The sequence below is a fragment of the Branchiostoma belcheri genome, unplaced genomic scaffold (assembly GCF_001625305.1).
Source record: "Branchiostoma belcheri isolate BF01 breed outbred unplaced genomic scaffold, Haploidv18h27 scaffold94, whole genome shotgun sequence".
NCBI lineage: Eukaryota > Metazoa > Chordata > Leptocardii > Amphioxiformes > Branchiostomatidae > Branchiostoma > Branchiostoma belcheri.
Window position 1 is genome coordinate 1,198,324 of NW_017804620.1, and position 13,350 is coordinate 1,211,673.

The window sequence follows — 13,350 nt, forward strand, 5'->3', positions numbered from 1 at the left end:
ATTGCATAAAGGTGACTGAAACTCTGAGATATACATATTAATAGAAAACCATCAGCAATAGATCAGGTAAAACAAATGACTGCCCTGGTCATCTAAGACTAAGAATTATACTTTTGACCATAAAAATCTTTAATTCTTCTTCACATCCTTTATCATTTTTACATGTAGCTAGCTACAGATGCTAAGCTATACAAAATGATAATTCTAATTAAAGACTAGCCAGGATATCCCCCAAAAATAATTTCAGCAGGTTGGTAGCACATTAAGGATGTTGGGGTTTTCTTTCACACAACCAGTACTGTCTTTCATCTGCTACGTCTTGATGCAAAAATGCCACCTACATCAGCTACATATAGCAACAAGAAGCAGTACTCCAGTCTAAATTTCTGTGGAAGATGTCTGAAAAAGAAAACCCACATATCCTGGCCAGGATAACCCAAGGAACATGCCCGTAGGGTTTGGAAGACCCCCCCCCCCAAGGCTCAAAGGTCCACTTTTTGGTCCATTGTTTATCTAAAGGTCCAACATTTCTCTTTAGATGGACTGATTCGTATCAGCAGCGGGGCTGGAATCATATAAAAACTGCCTACTTTGTCATTGAATAAAAAGTTATTATTATCTCTGATTTTTTTTCTCTGAAATCCTATCAAACCGTAGTAAATGTCATTTCAGAAGGTTCATTTTTCAAAATTTCCCGGGGGAGCATACCCCAGGACCCCCCTAGGAACCTCGCGTCTACGGCGCTCGCTGGTCCCCTCAAGCAGTGGGAAGAACCCCCCATTCAAAATCCTGGCTACGGGCATGAGGAACACCACTTAATATGTAAACACTGTACATATTAATATATTATGTCAGAGAACTGCTCCTGTTTCAGCAGGCCTCATACTTCAGGTACTGTTTGAGTCTGGGAGGCAGCGGGAGCTTTGACATAGCAAAGGTGGAGCACCTGCACTGGTTCCGAATCAGCTCTCGACAGTAGTCCTGCAGGTTTGGCACTGGAAAAAGAAGAAAGTAGAATCAATGGCATAGAAACACATGCATCTCTCCCACCCCTCTTTTTCTTCAATTTTCTTCAATATTGCAGTGAGTGAGCAATATTGCAGAGTGCCAAAATTACTACCGGTAGAATATTATAGAGTGAGGACTTAGTAGTAAACATAACATTATTGTATGCCGAGACACCATCGAACATTTTTTCAGTAGACGCAAAATTGCAGATTGCATAATTTTTCTTCTGCTATATTCAAAATGTCTCTGTAAAATGCAGACTGCAGATGGGTATTTTTAACAGCCATCAGGCTCACATGTGGCTCTGTAATCTGTCTCATCAGCATTTTTTAAAATTTTCCAAGCGTAACTTTGGGGGAATCCAGGGCTCCAACAATGTTCCAACAATGCACAACTACTGTTTGCTGAGTATTACATGTAGTTTCTATCTAAGGCCACAACACTTAAATTTCTTGGTTAAGGGATTCGCCGGCTTCATTTTTTTCTGATTTGCAATTAAAAATAAAACTTCATAATCAACTGCAAAATGCTCATATTTTGCCCTGAACAGTTGAAAATAGTCCTTTTCATCCTAGTTGTTACAGTTATTCCATCTTTCAATGCAATGGTATCATTGTGTAAATTTTGAGCCAGCCTGATGTGTTGACTTCATGGCTCCTATCGTACCATTTTGGGCCATAATAGGATGCCTAGGCCTGTTGTTTTTTTTCGCCTGCCGGCTCCATTATTTTTCTAGAAAAATCCGTTAACCAAGAAATTAAATTGGTGTGGCCTAATTGACTTGGGTTACAAAAGTTTGACTGGCATGTACCTCCATATAGTTGAATAAGACGTACTCTCTTGGTTGTCCCATAAACATCTACCACTGCAAACACAGGTTCAGTCCCTACAGGGATGTCTGTAGCCACTGGGCCTTGGTCCTCGCCATTGATTAACACGTGCATCTCTCCCACCCCTCTCTCTACGCTATACAGGACCCCGATCCTGCTGCCCACCGCCGTGGATTCCGTGTTCTGGTTCCGCACCATCCCCTCCGCGGCAGGCGGCGGCCTGAGCAGCCGCAGCAGGGGCGGGCGCGGCGTTCCCACCAGCTGTTCCCTCTCCACCACCTGGAACCCAGTTCTGATCACACCCTGGTCTAAATCTATCACTCGTTTCACCGTCCTGTCTGGCGGCGGCTCCTGCTCTGAATCATCATCCTCCGGCAGACTCAGGGGTGTCTTGGTGATGGCAACAACCCAGCTCTTCCCCATGTAGACCAGATCGGGGAGGGAATGTGGCGGGATGTCAAGTTGTTGCAGATTCTGCATCGTCAAACCGATACGTAGATGACCACTCCAGCCCCGCTCATCGTCCTCAATCTCAAGGAGGAAGATTTCTCCGGGCGCGAGAGGTCGGTCACTGAAGGCGATGGCGTCACCGAAGCCTTGCGCTCTCCTGGCCACCATCTTGTCTTTATCCAGTTGAATGTTTATTCCATGCCGGGCATAGAAACGAGGGATGGGAGGCATCCGAACTGGGACCTCCTTTATAGGCGCTGTCCGTTTCATTTTCCAATCTTCAAACTGTGATCAACACAAAAACAACAGGATGTCAATACAACGTTCAGACACTTGGACTTGGCTCTGCCCTAGTCTGTGTAGTGCAAACTCTGCCGTCTTTAGTAGCCCTGCCCACAGGAAGGCAGCTGGATGTTTACCCTGGAAGCCAGAACTCGTTTTCCGGGCCGCAAGAGCCATTCGCCTGCTGGTGTAAATTACCGCTACAGGGGAGTCTAGCCCGGGGGGGAGTTTGGCTGGCCTTTCAAACGTTCTCAACTCCCCGGTAATGGTAATTTAGATAGGCGGGCGAAGGGTTCTTGGCTGCCGAATGAAAACGGCTAACGGCCCGATACTAGTTAGGTATCCAGGGTACTGGATGTTGGGCGGGCGGCAATCGTAAAGCTAGCTCTGCCCATTCCCTATCAAAAATCAACTAAAAAATCCTGTAGCCACAATGCTGCTACCAAAAACACGGTTGAAAAGAACAAAAGAGCCAAAAATGGGAAAACAAGTCATCGCATGCAATCCCGCCATTTCGTTTCATGGCGGAAGATTAATCTCATAATATGGCACATTGTGGCCACATTGTGACATGTTTGGAACTAAAACAGAAAACTACAAATTTTGTAAATTATTATATTGCAAAGTTCCTCCATGCTCCATTGACGTTAGAGACAAACCCTAACGTTTATATTAACATGTAACGTTAACGTTACGTACTAAAACTCGTTGTACTAAAACTTGTTGTTTATATATATATATATATATAATAAACTTCCCGAGTGCTACAAAGTCAGTCTAGAAATACCTTTTGCCTTTTGTAAATACTGATTAACGTATTGGAGTCTGCCAGTGGCCTTTCTCTCAAGAAATTACCGTCCACCACAGTCTGCTGGTCCGTACTTCCGGGTTTATAAACTCGGGTGTGAGACCATCTTATCTTGGAGATGGACTGTACCAATGCTCCCGCTACCGGGGGATGATGGGCGTGAACATGAAATTTGAAGTAGAACATATGGTGACACCGTCAAAAACAACACTTCAAAACATATCTATTTGCATTTTGAAATCTTTGTCTTTTACCCCCACTGGAGAGTTGGATTTGTCGGGTTTATCTGAATTCAAAACGATAAAGACACCAGAACGTTTACCCCCTATCTAAGTGGATAAGTCAAATGAAGAGTAACAAATTTTCGTAAGATTTTTAAAAAAATACACACTGCTTTTCTCCACAAACAGACGCTGCCCAGACAGAAAACTGCACTACTTTGAAGATAATTTGCCAAGAAAAAAAACGTTTGATAAAAACAAGGCACGAAGTAAATGCGCATGCGTATGACCAGTCCGTCTCAAAACAAATAGCAGAGCATACATTTAACGATGTTACAGCACACGCACAACACTCGTACAAACATCAGCGCTGTGTTGAACGTAAAATACAAAGTTTTGAACCTCTTAAAAGTCTTAACAAAGCGTTAGTTAAGTTGATTAAGTAAATTAAGCTGTTTAAGCCCTTGTGTACTTGGTTGTTGAATACGCTGCTATGTTTAGTAAACGACTTCCCTCGCGCGATTTCATTGGCTGCTGACCTGTAACCTGCAGTGTGATTGGTCAATAATTGAACAGTGAGGAACATTTGAAAGAGGCCATTTTGCTGCTTATTTCAAACAAGCCTGCGGCCCAAGCAAGCAGTGAGTCCAAGCAATTATTATTTCGCAAAGAAAATCAAGTCTACCTCATCATGTCTTTCTCACAGAATGTCGACCCAGCTTCGATGGGGCCTGCGCAACAGGAGAAGGGCACCAAAGATACAAGGCGTGGTGAAAAACACACCGTTTCAAGAAGGTGACGACGCAACTTCTCTGCTTTTTTCTCACGAGTCAAAGTGATATAAATTAGTGAGCACTGAGATACTTTGTGCCCAGTGTGCTTTATGGGTCTGGCACCCAGGATAAAATTGTATAGCGCTTGTCCTTCTTCTTTCGTTATTCCCGAACATTTTCTATGTATAGTATGTAACGCATGCGTTATGTTCAAACGGTGACTTGTTGGGTAGCCTGGGTTCCAGACCCATAGCACACTGGACACAAAATATCCTGGCTTGAACTGAGATATTTTGTGTCCAGTGTGCTATGGGTCTGGAACCCAGACTACATGTTGGGTAAATTACCCAGATCATTGAGATTATCTCATAAATCTGTCGTTCGAAAAGTAATACATGTATCGGTGACCCGAGGTGCAAAATTTTGTCACAGAAGTTGTCACTCCTTGCTCCAGGTCAGCCGTCATGTGGAAATTCCTGCACCCGCAGCAATTTTGGGCGGACGTATGAAATTAAAATTAGAAAAATTAATTTTTGCCTTGAGTGAGTGAGTGAGTAATCTAAAATACATCGGCTACTCTTCCCGTAAGTTGCGTAACTGACCCTTTGTTAATCTCCAAGCAGATGGCTTTGGTCAGATCAAGGAGGTTTAACCTCCTGGGTCAGATCTGTCCGTTGCCCTCAAAAACAGTATCGAATTGGCCAGGCAGTACCGTTCTCCAGGCAGTTATTTGCCACTTTGGCAAAAACCGGTTGAATAAACCCATAGCAGTCAGAGAATCAGACCAGATTTTTCAGTGGAAAAACCCCTCGAAAACCCATACCAAACCAACTCGCGAGGTGCTTTTTGAAAACCGGATTTAAACCACTAAAAAACCAGTTGATTTGCATTCAGCCATTCACCCTAAGCTAACTAAAAACCATGGCTAAAAACCGGTTTTTGAAAAACTGGTTGAAACCGCTAAATAAAAATCTGGTATGAAGTTATGAACAGGGTCTAAGCTAAGCTGAAGCTGCCTACTAGTAAGACTACCCTGGTGCCAGGCTAGTATCAGGCAGTTTTCTTTCGGCAGCCAAGAGCCCTTCACCTGCTTATCTAAATTACTGCTATGAGTTGAACCCAGGGGGAGTTTGGCCAGCCCTTATTATTATTATTATTATAGGATAAACATGGTTAATTACTTTTATTTCTTATTTTCCAGATTGCAACAAGAACTTATGGGACTGATGGTAAGGCCATTATAATCATACTAAATATCATTCATTATCATTTCCTTGGCTTGAGCTAGTATTTTTGTTGGGTTAAATACAAAGCTTTCCTCACTTTACTACTTACTCAGGTGTAAAATGAGTACCTGACTTTGGTTGGGGAGGTTAAAGGTAGTGGAAGGGGAGACTTGGGCTCTTGATACTTAGCATAACAACCCACTGCCCCTACAGCCTAAAAACTGGCTTGGTAAAATTTTCAAAAAAGTATGAGTTCAGGAAGCAAGGCTCTTCACTAATCCGGAGGTTATAATTAAATAATGCTGATGTTTTGAGTTTTGCAGTCTTAAGTATTCCTGACAATACGTTTTCCATTTGTAGCAGTGTTTTTTTATGTCAATTACTCAGTACTTGTAAAAAAAAATGTGGAATGCTTGTGGACAGTTTCAACTTGTAAACAAGTGTAGACAAATTCCCCGACCCCTCAGTTAATTTTCGCAACTTGTTCCCTAAGTTAGTTAATTTTCGCGACCCGGCCCTTCCCAACTTAACGGCCTCTCAGCTGCAGTCTGGCGGAAACACTGTATGAGTATGACTACTATTGACTAGTATGACTCTATGAGGCATACTTTTACATTGTATGGTTGTTTTCTTCTCTGCAGATGTCTGATGATAAAGGTATCTCAGCATTTCCCAATGGAGACAGTTTGTTCAACTGGACAGGCACTCTCACAGGACCCATGGGAACGGTAGGTTTGCTAACAGTAAGATCAGATTGTGGCATCTCAGCTCGTTATATCATACCCAGGCCGCGATAACGTTCGATAACGGGTTCTGGACCGGGCCGTACTTTACGGTACGGCCCGGTCCGGAACCCGTTATCGAACACTTCCATGGCTTCCATAAAACGATTGTGCCCCTTTCGAAAATTCGAATACAGAATCCGGACGTTGGAATTGATGTTGTTGCATTTTAGGGTTTAGTGGCACCAACCTTTGGCTCATCTTGCAAATTGAAAGGCGTGTTTTCTTGGGTGGGTATGACATAAATAAAATACAACACGGTGTATTCTATATATATTTCCCTCCAGTGTTGAACTTAGCAATTTCAGGCAAAACAGAAAAATATTCAAGATGAGGAAATCTGTTATTGATATTTACTGCCATCAAAACACATGTTTGCCATCATTTCATACTTAAAATGTTTCACATAGCCCCAAAACAAGTTACGCGAGGACTCCCTTTATTTCTTGGTACCACCGATCGGCGATAAAGCTAGAACCAGCCTACAATACGAGACGAGCAACTGTTTTCCGTCAACAACATTGCACTTTTGCCTCGAGTCCGAGTATACTATAGCCTGGGTACCATCCTGATTTTCGCTACGCAACGCTCGAAGATTTTTTTCCGGATGGTACCCAGGCTATGATTTTTTCGAGCGTTGCGTAGCGAAAATCCGGATGGTACCCAGGCTAAGTATACTACGGAATGGCTTGAAATTGTCCTGATGTCAAATGACAGTAAGTTTTGATGGAGAAAAAGCAGATGTTATGGCCAGATGACTTATTCATATCATGAATATAATGTTTCTCATTCCTCTCAGGTATATGAAGACCTGAAGTACAAACTGTCGCTGGAGTTCCCCCAGGGTTACCCCTACAAACCCCCCACAGTACGGTTTGAAACCCCCTGCTTCCATCCCAACGTAGATGAACATGGAAACATCTGCCTGGATATACTGAAGGAGAAGTGGTCTGCTCTGTATGATGTCCGAACTGTTCTACTGTCCATTCAAAGTCTTCTTGGAGGTAACAATAATAAAAAAGAAAATATTTTTTTTTACTTCCATAAAAAACGGAGGTATTGTTTTTGGTATGTGTGTGTGTGTGAGTGCGTGTTTCTGTATGGCCCATAGTTCAGTTTGTAATTGGTGCGTTTAGATTCCCAGAGGGAAAAAGTCATTAAACACGTCTACATCTGGTATCGTGTGTGGTAGTGGTCAGTGTTTTTTGTTACATGACCTCCTTGACAGCTGACATTGGTGTTGTTTCCCTAAGGCCACACCAAGTAAATTTTATGGATGACGTCCTTTGGAGACCCTAAATCTAATGCGAGAGGGCGAAAAAAAAACAAGAAGGGCCCTAAAAAACAAGATGCCTAGATTAGAAATATACTAAGGGACCACAAATGTTAGGACACAAATTGAATGAGGTGACACAGTGTAACAAGCAAGAAGTCTTTTATTCATCATCAAAACAGCAATAAATCAGGTGGAACAGCAGTTGTCGTCCTGTCCTGTTTCTTTCATCACATTTTTGCAGGCCTGCAGAAACAAAGCATAAAATTGCGGCACTGTCGGCACTCTTTGGTCATAGTTATAGGAAGCAGAATTTCTTGTTTTTTTTCTAGGAACAGGCCAAAATCAATGCGCGCGCGGACGTCATCCATAAAATTTACTTGGTGTGGCCTAATACACAATAAAGAAAGACTGTATACACCATATAGTGAATGCGAAGAGGACACAGCTTTCACAATCATGCAAGATCTTAAGTATTTCATGGCGGTTTGAGGGCTCCAAACAATTGCCAAACAGGACAAAATACAAATTGAACCAATTGTCAAGTCCATGTGACATTATGGCCTTAATGGACCTATCACATTATTACGTCACAGTTTGTTTACCTGTTCTAAAGAACATTCTAGAACAGTCAGTTAAAGAATAAAGATCATTTCAAAGTTTTCAAATTCAAGTATGTTTGATTTTTGCTGCGTCTAGTTTTGTTGACACAGCATTACAAAATGAATATTGCATCACTTTAGCTTAAAGCTTACAAAAAGTATCAACATTCTCTGCCATCCACGTATGAAGACTCAGTACAAGCACTGTTAGGTTTAACATTAAGAGACGTATTAAGCACATTGTTAGTTTCTAACATAGTGTACTGTTTGCTTGACTCTGCTGACATTCTTGCTATTGCACTTTAAATGTTTGTGAAGTCTGAAGTTAGGCTTGTATATTTACTTTCAGAGCCAAACAATGACAGTCCTTTGAACGTCCATGCTGCTGGCCTGTGGGAGAATCAGTCAGGTACATTGTACATGTTCATGACAAGATTCATATTTTATAGCTGGGCTCCAGACTAACTTTTTGACTAAGGAGGACTAGTAATAAAACATCTCTTTTTCTATCTTTACTCACTGATATTTGTCTGTCAAAGATGACAGATTGGGCTAAATTTTTGTCATGAATCAAGTGCTCGTTTTTATTCGACAATCATGTAGTTGAAATTATGTCATATACTAGTAGATCTACTTATCTCGGCATTATTGTGAACTCAGCCGGCACGTTTAAAGCAAAAAAGTACTTGAGTTGCAAGGGTTTGAAAGCTTTATTCGGAATTAAACAGTCACTAGATCAAGCCAACGCCCCGCTAAAAACAAACTTTTCGACGCTTGTGTAAAACCTATTTTATTTTACAGCTCAGAAATTTGGGGCTCAGCATTCCTCCAAAGTTTTACGACTACCGAATGCCCAGCATTTATTGCCACTAGTCTCTAGTTGTAGTTGACATGAGATGGCGTCAGCTTGCAGACTGTCAGCTGGCACGTTTTGCGTTTTGGCGTATAAGAAGAAAATCTTGACCTGTACCTAGCCCGTCGTGGCATGAATGCACAATAAAGGTATTTCATCATTTCATTTCAATAACAAAACGGATGCTGGCTAAGACACGGGAGTATGCAATTGAACTTTCTTGTTGGTCGTACTAATGGCTTTGTGTGCTTTTCTTTGCTCTACAGAATACAAGAAGACACTTCTGGAGAGATATGAGAAAGACGTCAGAAGTAAAGACTTCAGCATATGATGCCACATTGCAATCAACTGACCAATCGCAATCACCTCAAGTTCATCATTCATTTTACTTCAAGTTACAGCAAACTTCATCAAATTGTGCTCTCAATTGATTGTGACTCTTCATGAAAAAACACAGCACAGTATATATGCACGTCAGGGAGATGATATTTTGCTATTTTAGATCCTTTTTAAAAAACAGAACATATACATTTCGTAATAAGATGCTGTCACCAAGTTTTGGGCTGTGAACCCCTTACTAGCTTTTATAGAAATTGTCCCCTTTTTGGTGACCTGTAACATTTCAGAATTATGCAAGGAAAGTCAGGCAGCCCGAGGTGTGTCTGTTAGCCAGCTGCAAGCCTGGGTTGTTGGCAACTGGAAGAGCTACATTCACCAATATTTCACACTTCCCATAATGCCTAGTAAATGGTCACAGATATGACGTAAGACCACCCCCCTCCCCCTTCCTCGATGTAATATTTCCAACAAGTTCTATCGACAAACTGGTCAACTATTGTTTTGAATTATTTCTCTAGTATAAAGCGCATGCCATAATTGCATCTTTGTTGGAATTAGAGAAAATGAGGTACCTTCTATCATTCTACCGAAGACTCTCGCACGGTCACATTACGTATATTATTATTAGAACGGTAGAAGGTACATCATTTTCTCTATTACATTGTAATAATAATAAATTCCAACAAAAATGCAATTATGGCATGCACTTAATACTAGAAAAATAATTCAAAACAATAGTTGACCACTTTGTGGATAGAACTAGTTGGAAATATTACATCGAGGAAGGGGGAGAGGGGTGGTCATACGTCATATCCGTGACTTTACTAAGCATTATGGGAAGTGTGAAATTGGTGAATGTAGGTACCCGGGCATCTGAGCTAAACACAGCTGGATACCAGGCAGTCCAAGGGCATTAAAGTCCTTCCCTGTACAAGATAATTTAACGCCCAAGTTGTTTTTTGTCTAATGTTACTACCTACTTTTGTTATTTGCTAAATGTAGAACGTACAAGTGCACTATAGATCTCGAATAACTTCCCATCTGCGATCAAAAGTCGTGCAAAATGCAATTAAAAGCCAAGCATGTTCCTGTAATCTGTACAATTAATTTTTGACTGCGTGATAAATGATTTTACTGGACTTACACAACTTTTGCACAGGAAAAATGCGAGGTTAAACCGTGTTTAAATGGCATTAGAAGTGAAGTTGTTCAGAAGTTGTTCTGTGGGGATGCCTTACTTGTCTGACCGTTGAACTTAAGGATGTATAGAAGTGACTCGAAAAGTTGTTACTGAGCCCTTTCTACTAGAAATGTTGTCTGTAATATGTAAACAATGCATCAAGCATTTAGACACAACTCTGTGCCAGCCTGGGTTCCATCCTGGTTAGTTTACGTCCGCTCCCAGTTAGCGACTGTGGGAGCGGACGTAAACTAACCAGGATGGAACCCAGGCTATCTCTGTGCATCCATGAAGGTTAGACATCCAGGTAATAAGATACACAAGAAAAGTCCAGCAACTGGCTAGATTTTGGAAACTGTCAGACATTCAAATAGCATCCACTACTTCTCATCAGTGCAAGTCAGTCACGAAAAAGTAGTGGATGCTATTTGAAATGTCTGACAGTTTTCAAAATCTAGCCAGTTGGTGGAGTAACTGTTTTCTTGTGGGCCGCCCCAATGGTTCAAGGCAATGATTCCTACTGACATATTATTTCTGTCTCAAACCATGCAGCCTCTACCAGGCTTGGGGAGGCGGCTGGAAAGAGTAGAAATCGGCCAAATAGAGGGATAAGCATGCCAAGAGAGTTTGTCCGTTGAGAGAAAATTTCACCGCACCCATTGTTCTCTCATCGGACAAACTCCCTTGGCATGCTTATCTCTCTATTTGGCCGATTTCTACTCTTTCCAGCCGCCTCCTCAAGCCTGGTAGAGGCTAAACCATGCACACAAGACTATGAAGGTGAGAACTTGGGCTTTGAGATGCATTTGGCATAATATAGTAATTATTTTTCCATTTTGAGTAAAGCTCCCCTATTACTGTAAATGATTACTTTATTCTTGGACATGGATTGTTAACTTGTATCTTTTCATTTTTATAGGAACAAGATTATGCAAACATTGTTTGAAATATAGTCAGAAATTGTCCAGGTGCATTTCTGCCTAAGTTTCACCAGATTTAACAAATAGCTCTGTATTTTAAGTTGCAGAAACCTTTGTAACACCATTTGATTTTTCACCATGCTACTTGAAACTTATTAAAGAGCAATACAATACAAATTGTGTTTTCTTTTGCAAAGGTAGTCCTGATAAGCCCCCATAAAGACCTGTATATTTGACATTTTAAAAAATCTGAGTTTTTGTTCATATTTGATATGTGAACATTGCAAGTCACAGTGTGACTGGTTTACTGTGCACTGAAGCTAGGTGTTACTGGTTAACTGTGCACTGAAGCTAGGTGTTACTGGTTCACTGTGCACTGAAGCTAGGTGTTACTGGTTCAATGTGCACTGAAGCTAGGTGTTACTGGTGCACTGAAGCTAGGTGTTACTGGTTCACTGTGCACTGAAGGTAGGTTCTACTGGTTCACTGTGCACTGAAGCTAGGTGTTACTGGTTCAATGTGCACTGAAGCTAGGTGTTACTGGTGCACTGAAACTAGGTGTTACTGGTTCACTGTGCACTGAAGGTAGGTTCTACTGGTTCACTTTGCACTGAAGGTAGGTGTTGCTAGCTTTAGTGCACAGCATCATAATTAGCCTTACGAAGATGGCAGGGTCACTGAAACTTCAGCTCTTGCTAAACAAGTGGTTGTGCATAAAGAACTTTTCCAGTTTGTTATAGTACATGTAGTCTAAGATTCGAATGTTGGCTATGATACAAAGGCTTTAGATAATCTAGTAGCTCATATATATGTCTAACGTTAGAATATCAGTCTAGCTGGTGAGAGCAGCTTAGAATAATTAGCTAGCCCACTGGTTCAAAGTGATTACAAATTATTCTAAACTGTTCTCACCATCTACATGTTGAGTGCGGTTGGCTAAAGCTTATAAACACGCAGATGGGATACTAGATTACATTATTATCTGTCTTGTCAGCAATACCTCAAAGGTCACAGTTCATGCCTGCAACAGATGATACAAGCCTTCAGTGCAGCTACTAGCTGGAGGAAAGGTGATGTGGCTTGATTAGAAACTGGTTAATTCGGTTCCATTTCCAGACATCACTGAGATCAAAAACAAAGTGGCGACACTTAGCAGACGTCCGGAGTATAACAGCAAGTCAGAGTCCAGAGGAAGTTTCCTGGCGGTCACCGGAATGTCCATCCAGCAGTCTGTGGCATCTGTAAATAGAACTCACTGGTGTTTGACTCAACAAATGTAATTACCTACATGAAAATTACCTACATGGAAATGTAGGTATTGTTTTTGGCCTATCTGTGTGCGTGTGTTTCCACATACACCGTACTTGTGGTCAGCATAACTTCAGAACACCTTTATGGATTGTGATGATATTTGGTGTGTCGGTAGTTCTTAGGAAGGTCAAGGTCAAATCTGGGCCTCCTGGTGGCCGACCTTGGTACTGCAGCAGAACGGTTTTTGTATCTTCTGTCCTGAACATGCTACGGTCTTGACATTTTGGTGGCAGATAGCTTTTCCTGTCAGGAATAATAAGTGGTGTGAGTCTGGCCCCCTAGCAGCTTGTCCTGGAACTGCAGGGGAGTTTCCAGCGAAATCTTTAAAAGCGGGTAACTCAAGAAAGAAACAGCGTGTTTTCATGATTTTTGGCATGTAGATAGCTTAGACAGAGATGTACACAAATGAATGTGAATTATGTAAATGAGGACTCAATTTGCATAATTAATGAAATTTAACAAAAACATTACTAGTACATTATAGGCTTTGAT

The 13,350-nt window shown here is 41.4% G+C and overlaps 2 protein-coding genes across 2 annotated transcripts; one reads left to right on the top strand and one right to left on the bottom strand.

The window, feature by feature from the left end:
* Positions 1-738: 738 nt before the first annotated feature.
* Positions 739-3,418, bottom strand: LOC109461571 (neuralized-like protein 2). The gene is made up of 3 exons (XM_019757945.1): positions 3,358-3,418; positions 1,820-2,573; positions 739-995 (listed from the first exon to the last, which is right to left on the bottom strand). Exons 2-3 carry the CDS (start codon positions 2,556-2,558, stop codon positions 871-873), a joined length of 864 nt encoding a protein of 287 aa, XP_019613504.1. The 5' UTR covers positions 2,559-2,573; positions 3,358-3,418; the 3' UTR covers positions 739-870.
* A 729-nt stretch (positions 3,419-4,147) lies between these two features.
* LOC109461635 (ubiquitin-conjugating enzyme E2 C-like) lies at positions 4,148-9,874 on the top strand. The gene is made up of 6 exons (XM_019758015.1): positions 4,148-4,394; positions 5,574-5,601; positions 6,240-6,326; positions 7,180-7,384; positions 8,605-8,664; positions 9,375-9,874. Exons 1-6 carry the CDS (start codon positions 4,291-4,293, stop codon positions 9,437-9,439), a joined length of 549 nt encoding a protein of 182 aa, XP_019613574.1. The 5' UTR covers positions 4,148-4,290; the 3' UTR covers positions 9,440-9,874.
* Positions 9,875-13,350: the final 3,476 nt, after the last annotated feature.

Bases quoted from the DNA above. Each gene is read 5' to 3' on its own strand.
- LOC109461571 (XM_019757945.1), bottom strand. From the start codon at position 2,558: ATGAAACGGACAGCGCCTATAAAGGAGGTCCCAGTTCGGATGCCTCCC. The intron at 996-1,819 runs GTACATGCCAGT...TTCTTTTTCCAG, and splicing joins TCTTATTCAACTATATGGAG to TGCCAAACCTGCAGGACTAC.
- LOC109461635 (XM_019758015.1), top strand. From the start codon at position 4,291: ATGTCTTTCTCACAGAATGTCGACCCAGCTTCGATGGGGCCTGCGCAA. The intron at 4,395-5,573 runs GTGACGACGCAA...CTTATTTTCCAG, and splicing joins AAACACACCGTTTCAAGAAG to ATTGCAACAAGAACTTATGG. The intron at 5,602-6,239 runs GTAAGGCCATTA...TCTTCTCTGCAG, and splicing joins AAGAACTTATGGGACTGATG to ATGTCTGATGATAAAGGTAT.